This window comes from Dipodomys ordii, unplaced genomic scaffold, assembly GCF_000151885.1.
Source record: "Dipodomys ordii isolate 6190 unplaced genomic scaffold, Dord_2.0 Scaffold27, whole genome shotgun sequence".
Classification (NCBI taxonomy): domain Eukaryota; kingdom Metazoa; phylum Chordata; class Mammalia; order Rodentia; family Heteromyidae; genus Dipodomys; species Dipodomys ordii.
In genome coordinates, this window is record NW_012267243.1 from 18,868,288 (window position 1) to 18,877,788 (window position 9,501).

General features: G+C 58.0%; 1 protein-coding gene across 1 annotated transcript in view; it reads left to right on the top strand.

Annotated features, from left to right (window-relative positions):
• Positions 1-6,358, top strand: part of Znf692 (zinc finger protein 692) — a 12,071-nt gene extending 5,713 nt beyond the window's left edge. The window contains exons 2-11 of the mRNA XM_013015563.1: positions 272-303; positions 383-634; positions 993-1,038; positions 1,127-1,332; positions 1,431-1,656; positions 1,741-1,818; positions 1,915-1,993; positions 3,312-3,426; positions 5,495-5,594; positions 6,085-6,358. Of these exons, the coding sequence (XP_012871017.1) occupies positions 272-303; positions 383-634; positions 993-1,038; positions 1,127-1,332; positions 1,431-1,656; positions 1,741-1,818; positions 1,915-1,993; positions 3,312-3,426; positions 5,495-5,594; positions 6,085-6,358 (1,408 nt within the window). The remainder of the gene's footprint in view (positions 1-271; positions 304-382; positions 635-992; positions 1,039-1,126; positions 1,333-1,430; positions 1,657-1,740; positions 1,819-1,914; positions 1,994-3,311; positions 3,427-5,494; positions 5,595-6,084) is intronic.
• Positions 6,359-9,501: the final 3,143 nt, after the last annotated feature.

Genomic DNA, 9,501 nt, shown 5'->3' on the forward strand with positions numbered 1-9,501 from the left:
GGCCTCCCCCAGTCCATCCTCAGCCCTCCTCAGTCCATCCCCAGCCCTCCCCAGTCCATCCTCAGTCCCCTAGTCCATCCCCAGCCCCCCAGTCCATCCCCGGCCTCCCCCAGTCCATCCCCAGCCCTCCCCAGTCCATCCTCAGTCCCCCAGTCCATCCCCAACCCCCCGGTCCATCCCTGGCCTCCCCCAGGCCAGCGTCTATGCCTGGTCCTGTGGGCTGACCGCCCAGGCGGGCCTTGTGAGCTCTGACCGCAGCCTCTATCCGCAGGTTCGCCTCTCCGGGCTGCGTCCTCTGCGCAGGTGGGTGCTGGGTGCTGGGGGGGAGCAGGGGCCATTCTTCCCAGCGGCGCGGCCTGGCCTGACCCGCACCGCCCTCCAGGTCCGGAGCCCAGGCTGCACCAGGGCCTGCAGAGCCTGGTGCTCTTGTCCCACGCGCACAGCCAGGAATGCAGCCTGGTGCCCGGGCTCCGCGGGCCCCGAGGCCGGGACGGGGGCCTCGTGTGGGAGTGCTCCGCGGGCCACACCTTCTCCTGGGAGCCCACTGTCCGCCCCGCGTCCCCCAGAGCGTCCACAGAGTCCACGCAGGCCCCGGCCCCGCGCCCGGAGGCCAGGAGGCGCGGCAAGCTGGCAGGTAGGCTGGGCTGGGGAGGAGGGGAGGACAGCGGACAACCAGCTTCTGCACGGTCAGTGCTGGCAGGACCGTCTCACACCAGCACAGGCCTAGGGGTAAAAACGGTCACACACACCGGTGTGCGCTGGAGTCATCTCTGGAGGGACTGTGCTTTTCGATGCAATTGTACTAGAAATATGTTTTAAGGTGTCCTTGTGATACTTTAAAAAAACTCGTGTGATGCATCGTTTGTGAGGCAAATCCCCTCCCCCGTTCCAGTAGCCTTTGTGCCGCGCCCTCCCTTCCTCCTCCAGACCTCAGAACCCCCTCACTGCGTGGCCCCAGCGCGCCTTCCCTCTGACCCTGTCTGTGCCAACAGGTTTGGGGTCTGAGCAAGAGAGAACTCAAGAAGCCAAACTGCCCGGGTGAGCACGGCGGCGGGCTGGTCGGGCCGGACTTGTCAGATAGTAGGGGTGGGGCAGAAGCTCATGCTTGCCTTCCTTGGGCTTCCAGGGGGGCAGCACCCCCGGCAGAGCCCGTCCCGTCCCCCGGAGAGGAACAAGACGAGGACGATGAGGATGAAAAGGAGATGCTCAGCGATGCCAGCCCATGGACCTACAGCTCCTCCCCAGATGAGCCAGTTGGGGTTGTGGGACAGGAGAGGGGCGGCGTTGGCCTGGTCACGTGGAGCTGGGCTTGTGGGGCGGTCCTGTGGCAGGGCTGGGGGAGATGGAGGCTGTGAGCAAAGCCAGGTGTGATGGGGATCTGAGATCTGTTAGCTGCGGTTAAGGCTGGGGAGGACTCGCTGCATGCCCAGAGGGGTCACGTCCAACTCCCGGTTCTCCTTTTAGCAGTGAACCAGATGTCGGCAGGCCATCCCGCGCCCCTGCTGGCTCCCCGGCTGAGGCGGCACCGACGGCGCCTGCTCCGGAGGCTCTCCCCACTCCTCTTGCTGGCTGCTCTTCACCCGCACTCGCAGCCGGTTCCGGAGTTGATCTGAGCAGGACCCCTCTGGCAGCCCAGCAGACGGAGCCTCTGGCCAGGTAACCTGTTGGCCCAGGTGGAGTGCAGGGGTGTCCTGAATGCGCGTCCCTAGAGGCCCTCTGCTCCTTCTTTGCTGCCCACAGCCCTGGGAGCCGGGTGCGGTCAGCTCCAGCTCCAGCCCGTGATGAGGATGCTGCACAGATTGGGCCCAAGAGAATTCGGTAGGATTTGGGGAGTAGGACTCTGGGAAGGGGAGGGGAGAGGGGAGGAGAGGAGAGCAGGTAGGAGTCCTGCCGTTCCGTACTTTCCTCCCTCAGGAAAGCTGCCAGAAGAGAGCTGATGCCTTGTGACTTCGCTGGCTGCGGAAGGATCTTCTCCAACCGGCAGTATCTGAACGTGAGGGCCGAGATTGAGGCCTACGGCCACTGCGACTGGGGAAAAGCTGAAGAAAGGAAGCCCACTCGGGCATAGCTCAGTGCCTACCATGTACAAGGACCTGGACGTGTCCCTGGTACCACTAAAAGAACAACAAAAAGCAGGGGGAGGAGACCATCTGGGGTTGTTGGGATTTGGAGTCCAGAAGCGAACAGCTTTCCTGTAATGATCGTTAAATGACCGGGAGGCAGAACATGAAGCTTCAGGCACGCAGCACCCCGGTCCAGTGCCGCTCTGACAGTGCCATTCCTCGGGCTCTGTGGCCTGATAGCGAATGTGAGCCCTGGCCCTCACCACACCCCCCGGGAGGGACACGGTGCTGATGTTATTCCCACTTGGCCCCGAGGCACGCATTGCTGGTGCTAGCTGGAGCTCTGAGCCCCGACCCAGCCCGCCTGGCCACGTGGCTTGAGAGGCATCTGAGCAGGGAAAACCACACCACGCAGGGCCATGTGGCTTGAGAGGCATCTGAGCAGGGAAAACCACACCACGCAGGGCCATGTGGCTTGAGAGGCATCTGAGCAGGGAAAACCACACCACGCAGGGAGTTTGGGCCTGGACCCTTGGCCGAGCAGGCCCTGAGGGTGAGGGGCCGAGAGCCAAAGGGACTGCAAGGCGTGGTGGAGAAACAGGGAAAGTCCCAATGCAACATTGAGACTGTAAGAAGGATGCTTGAGCTTTGTGGAGGAGACTAAACTGGAGGTAAACCAGGAGCATGGAAAAGGGGGAGAGCTCTAACATGATGATGATCCAAGATGCAAAACTAGGTCAGATGAAAAGATAAATGGAGGATTAAAGTTGATGTAGGCCCATTGCCCAGGCTGGGTATAGCTGAGTGGTAGAACACTTGCCTACAGTATTTGAGGCCCTAGATTAGATCTTTAGCACTTAAAACAAAGCGGGGGAAACAAAGCCCTTACCCATTAAAGTTATTTTAGAGAGAGAGAGTGTGTGAGAGCGAGCTGCATACTGACGTAATAAACACGGTCACCCAAACAGTGTTCCTTCTGCTGACTGGACCTGTGCTGGGGAAGGAGGAATGTGCCCAGAGAGGCACCAGGCACAGGAACACTGCAAAACGTTGCAGGGTGTGGCGAGGAAATGGGTGGATGGGAGGCAAGCACAGAACAGGGCAGTTTGGTAGGCTGGCTAGGTGAGGACAGGGTCAGGCAATGGCGGATGGCTGCGGTGTGGGGAGCAGGAGGGTGTCTGGGGCCCGGGCCCGCTGGGTCAGCTCAGCCAGTCCCCCATACCTTCTCCACCGCTACCTTCCTTCCAGCACCACAAGAAGTACCAGCACCTCCACCAGAAGTCGTTCTGCTGTCCGGAGCCAGCCTGCGGGAAGTCCTTCAACTTTAAGAAGCACCTGAAGGAGCACGTGAAGCTGCACAGTGGTGAGTGCTGGCGCTGCGCTGCCCCGCGGTGGCACCCTTCCCTCCCCCAGCAACCACTCTTCCCCCATTCCACGTCCACGTGTCTGCTCAAGACACGTAGTTGCCGCTAAAGTCGTGAGCAAAGAAGGTAGCATACGCTCCTGTGAGACATCACTGAAAGCCAGAAGAGCAGAACACGAAGGACAAGCTGCTTCTGTAGAAATGTTGCTGGACATTGGTGGCTCACACCTAGCTACTCAGGAGGCTGAGAGCCAACGGACTGTGGTTTGAAGTCAGTCAGATGGAAAAGTTCCCAAGACTCCAATTAGCCAGCAGCCAGTGGCGCTGGAGGTGTGGCTCGTGTTCCCAGGCTAGCGAGGGAGGGTGAAGCCCTGGTACCCGCAAGGAAAAGGAAGACTCTGGCGAAGACCTGAGAGGAGTGGGGAACGGGGGTCTGGTGTGTTCTAAGCACACGTTAGGAAGGTCAGAGTCAGGATGGCATCTCTAGCCTTGAGTGCGAGGAGACTTTGTTGTACCTGTTGTGTGGAGAGCAGGGCCTGCAGATGGGTGGAAATGGGAGTTGGTGGCAGGTGAGCTCCTGAGTTCGTGCGCGTGGATGGTGATGCTGGTTGGTGAGCCGTGGCTGGAGGCTCGTGTGTGTGCAGGGGGTGGCAGACAGGCTGGGTGGGTAAGAGTGGGCTAGTCCCAAGGCAGACAAGGAGCTTGGGGAGACTCAGGACTCCAGCCCGAGCAGCTGGGCAGACCATGGTGTGAGGTCCTGAAATCAGAGAAGGTGATTAGGTATTCCAGAAGATGTGAATGTAGAATTTGAGCAAGATGTATGGCTAGAGTGTACGGCTAGAATGTTCCTGCGTAGGGAGGTAGTGGAGAAAAGGCCTGAGGTGGGAGGAGAGGAAGGGAACGGAAGAGGCATTTGAAGACACAAGTGCAGAAGGCGACTTGCCAGCCAGGGCACACTAAGGTGAGGGTTCGAACATCCCACCAAACGTAGCCCTGAGATCTTCCTAGATTAGAGAACAAGACAGAACCGGCAAATGGTTGCAGTGTAGCAAGGACAGCCAGAATGGAGCGGGCTCCAGACAGTGTGGACAGTGGGAGGCTCATGCACACGTTGACTTTAAAGCATAAGAGCACTGCTGAATGCGGATGGAGAAGGTGCAGAGACAGACCTAGCCAGGGGAGCGCACACACAGGGCCGGGCGCGAGGGGAGGCCACGGGGAGCCGTGCCGCCCTGGGTTCAGGTCTGGAGCAGGCTTGAGCAGAGCAGAGCAGAGTGCACGGAGGGAAGGGGCAGGCAGTGTGGCAGTGAATGGCCGAGAGCAGAGGCAGTAATGGGGCTGGGGGTCTGGAATCATGAGGTCACCACCCTGGGGCCAGGTAGAGGAGCGTGGTCACAGGTAGGAGGGCTCCTGTGTCCCCTGGGAGCTGCTGAGGGGTGGGGGAGGGGTGTCAGGGACCAAAGGGGGTTAGGCTGCCCCAAGGCAGGATGGTGGCTGCCCGGTGGGCGGCATGGAGCCGGGAGCCCAGGGGGAGGCTGCGTTGGTTAGCGGAGAGGCCTGAAGGCACTCAGAGAAGCAAGGATAGCTGTTGCACTGTAGGCTGTAGTACAGGAGAAGCCACAGCAGCCCGTGAGAGCTGTTGGAGATGCAGTAACCATGGCAACGGGCAGGGGCTACTGGAGCCAATAGGAAGGGTGGGTACAGGAAAAGGAGAGATTAGTGGCCTGAAAGGCAGGGAAGGGGATGTGGAGAGGTAAGGTAGGCCAGCCTGGTGGGAAGATGATTCCACACGCGGGGGTCCCTGGGGTTGGGCTTAAATTATAATTCCAGTCCCTGACCCTCCGCTTGCATGAGCCCGCTTCCTAACCACGCACACAGACTAGCATTCCACTCCCTGAGTCTCCACGGAGGGACTCAGGTCACCTCCACTTGAGGAGAGCGCAGCTGATGACCATGCAGCAGTCTGGCCAGGCGCGCTTCCTGTGTGCCTGCCTCGCTCAGCTGTCTGGACATGGTGGGCAGGGGTGGCAAGGAGGGTGTGGCTGGAGCTCCCCTCCTGTGCCCACAGACACCCGCGACTACATCTGTGAGTTCTGTGCCCGGTCTTTTCGCACCAGCAGCAACCTCGTCATCCACAGACGCATCCACACTGGGGAGAAACCCCTGCAGTGAGTGTCGGGAAGGAGGGTCGCAGGCCATGTGTGGGGGGGTGTCTGAGACGCATCCACACCGGGGAGAACCCCCTGCAGTGAGTGTCGGGAAGGAGGGTCTCAGGGCGGTGGGGTGGGGTGTCTGAGACCCATCCACACCGGGGGAAAAACCTCTGCAGTGGGTGTCGGGGCCGTGGGGGCGGCACGGCACTGGCAGCCTGGCAGTGGGTGTCGGGGGTGTGGGGGCGGCACGGCACTGGCAGCCTGGCAGTGGGTGTCGGGGGTGTGGGGGCGGCACTGGCAGCCTGGCAGTGGGTGTCGGGGGTGTGGGGGCGGCACTGGCAGCCTGGCAGTGGGTGTCGGGGGTGTGGGGGCGGCACGGCACTGGCAGCCTGGCAGTGGGTGTTGGGGCCGTGGGGGCGGCATGGCACTGGCAGCCTGGCAGTGGGGCACAGGAGGAATCCCTGGAGCCCGCAGCCCCTTCCTCCCCCCCCCGCCCCTGCTGCAGGTGTGAGATCTGCGGGTTTGCCTGCCGCCAGAAGGCCTCCCTGAACTGGCACCGGCGTAAGCATGCAGAGACAGCAGCCACCTTGCGCTTCCCATGCGACTTCTGCGGCAAGCGCTTCGAGAAGCCAGACAGTGTTGCTGCTCACTGCAGCAAAAGCCACCCGGCGCGGCTCCCGGCTGCCCCAGAGGAGGCCTGTCCCGGGGTGTCTGCCCCTGAGTCCCTGGGGTCCTCCTCTGAGCCGGGACGCCAGCCCCCAGGCACCAAGAAGGTGTGAGGAGATGCCCCATAGCCTGGCTCGCTCCTGGGATTACAGGGAACGCAGCGTGGAGGCAAGAAGGGCTCTAGCGAAGCCAGACTGCGTTAGTCCTCCTGAAGAAAGGGGCCAGCGGAGCTCTAAAGAAGCATGTATAGCAGAGCAAATACTTAGCACTGGAGGCAGGAATTTTGGCTTCCTTTGAAAGCAGACTGTTAGAATGTGCCAGAGTGCAGTATAAATGCAGGCCCTCGCCTGCCGTGAACCTGAGAGCCCAGGCCCTCCCCCCCCACCACACACACACACCCTTCTCTACTGAGCATGACGCCTGCACTCAGGCTCCAGCAGAGTGATGTGGGACAGCGTTGGAGCCAGGCTCTGGCAGGACAAGGCATAGGACCCTGGGTCTATCCTGAGAAAGCGGGAAGGCTCGAAGGGTCTGGTCTAGTGCAGAGGTGTTCTACCAGCAGGGTGATTGAGGGAAATGCTTGCCCTGGGGGCATGCCTTGGAAGAGGGTGTATCGCCCCAGAAGACCCTTTCTTCCTCTCTCCGCTTTCTGCTGCCCTGAGATGAGGCTCTGCTCCGTCACCTCCTACCCACTGCAATGCAGTCTGGCTCACTCAGCTCCAAAGCAACGGAGACGATCCACAATAAGAGACCTCTGACACCATCACTCAAAATAAACCTTTTGTCTTTTAAGTGGATTTTCTCCTGTATTGTGTCTCAGCAATGCGTGAGTAAGACTGACACAGAAGAGGTGAGAGACCTGGAGTTACGAACCCAACTGGCTCTTGGATCGCTCCACAGGTCTGAGAAGACAAAGTCACAGCTGACACAATGGGCTGTTCACATCAAAAAGCCACCGGCTGTGAATACACAGCCACTTCAGCCCGCCCACTTCTCTCGGAGCCTGCTTCCCAGTGGTTTCAGGCTCTGCAAAGAGCCTTCTGACGGTCCACTGGGCAGTACTGGGCTTTGAGGCGCCACATAGTCCTGGTGTGGGTTCCAGGGCAAATGTCCCAAACTGACTGGAAACCACTGTTTTAAGAGGTACCTTGATCTGCCAGGGGAGAGACGGGGACGCACTGAAGGCCGCTGTCATGTGGGTGGCTTACCTCTGCTTAGACGTGGGCAGCACTTGGCGTGGAGATGCCAGGCATTGAAGTGAGCGCCCCCACTTGCCTGCAAATTCCCACCTCTCTGCCTCTATCTTAAGCAGAATGAGATAGCAACAGAGGTTAATAGGTAGAACTAAAACAAAAATAGTGCAGAGCTGGCCTAACGGACCAAATACGTGATCGCTACCTGAAGAGGCAGGACGGCAAAAGAAGTGGGGGAAGGAGCCGGGCGCCGGCGGCTCAAGCCTGTCATCCTAACTACTCAGGAGGCGGAGACCTGAGGGTCGCCCGGTGGCTCACGCCTGTCACCCTAGCTACTCAGGAGGCCGAGACCTGAGGGTCGTGGTTCAAAGCCAGCCGGGAGGGGAAAGCCTGTGAGACTCTTTTCTCCAATTAACCACCAAAAAGCTGGAAGTGGCGCTGTGGCTCAAGTGGTAGAGCAAAGATGCTCCAGGGCCGTGGCCAGGCTCCAAGTTCAAGCCCATCCTCCTCCCAAAAAGAAGTGGGAATAGGAGGCAGAATAAATGTAAGCTAGAATAGATGGTAGAAGACAGAAGCAAAACAGGAAAACAGCAGAGAAAACCGTCAACACCATTATATTAGGTAATATAATAATACCCGATCTCTTGCTCGTGGAGCCTTTGGGCTCCCTGACTCTACCCACATCAGAGATGCCTGCTGAGGGAAGGGCTGTGGACCAGTGCAGGGCAGCTGGCTAGCAGCGGCTCATGCTTCTAATCTTAGCTACTCAAAAGCTGAAATCTAGGACCACAGTTTGAAACCAGCTAGGGTTGGAAAGTCTATCATGAGATGCTTACCTCCAAGTAACCACCAAAAAGCAGGAAGTGGGGGTATAGCTCAGTGGTAAAGGAACACCCTTTCAGAAAAGCCAAGAGAAAGCACCCAAGCCCTGCGTTCAACCCCTAGTACTGGAACCCAGAGGAAGGAACAGAAGGAAGGGAAGGAAGAAAGAAGGAAGGAGGGAGGGAGGGAGGGACGGAAGGAAGGAAAAGGAAGCAGGTCTCTTCTAAAACCATGGTTTCCCCCTTCCTCCCTTGGTACTCTGGTGGTGCCGGTCCAGCCTGGACAAGAGGCTAGAATCTGAGGATCGAGGTTCAAATCTTCAAATCCCAGGGACTCAAGAGGTTGAGGATCCTGAACCCAGGAAGTCAGACCCAGCCAAGAAAACAAAGGGACACAGTGTCCTGCTCTCCCCTACAACATCCAAATGAAATTAGTTCCTCAGTCAAACCACATTTTCAGAGCTCAAGAACTACACACGGCTAGTAGTTATCCTACTGACAGATGAAAATGTAGAAATTTCTATCATCACTGAAAGTGCTACTAAACAGAGCCAATGTAGAAGATTCTTGAAGTAGGGTGGAATCAGGGCTAAGCTGAAGCAAAAGCACTAAGATCTCTCTCAGACATTTTCCATCAAAAGTGATGAAAGAAAATGCAATTAAAATGTTATCAAAGCATTTCTCAACATTTTAAATGAAGGGTAGGATTTAGAAAAAGGGGATGCAATCTAGCAAATCTGGAGCAAACTAGGTTTCACCTAGAATAAACCAGTGGCATTTGTGAGACTTCTGGATCTCAGGGTGTGATCTATGAGGAATGTATGGACATAGCACCAGGGAAGAAGTAATATTCATCCACAGTGGGCTGGAGCCACGCACCTGGGCGAGGGTGCTCAGGAAAATACACAGCATGAGAGTGTCCAAAGCTCAGGAAAAGTATATAGCACAGCGGGGCGCCAGTGGCTCACACCTGTAATCCCAGTTACTCAGGAGCCTGAGATTAAGGACTGCAGTTCAAAAGTCAGCCCGGGCAGGAAAGTCCATAAGACTGATCTCCAAACGGGAAAGTGGCGCTGTGGCTCAAGTGGTAGAGTGCTAGCCTTAAGCTGAAGAGCTGAGGGACAGCACCCAGGCCCTGAGTTCAAGCCCCATGACAAAAAAAAAAAAAAAACCAACTTTCTTTTAAATCACCATCTGAAAATCTGGCACATAATAGTAAAGACCATCTGTGAAGGAATGCAC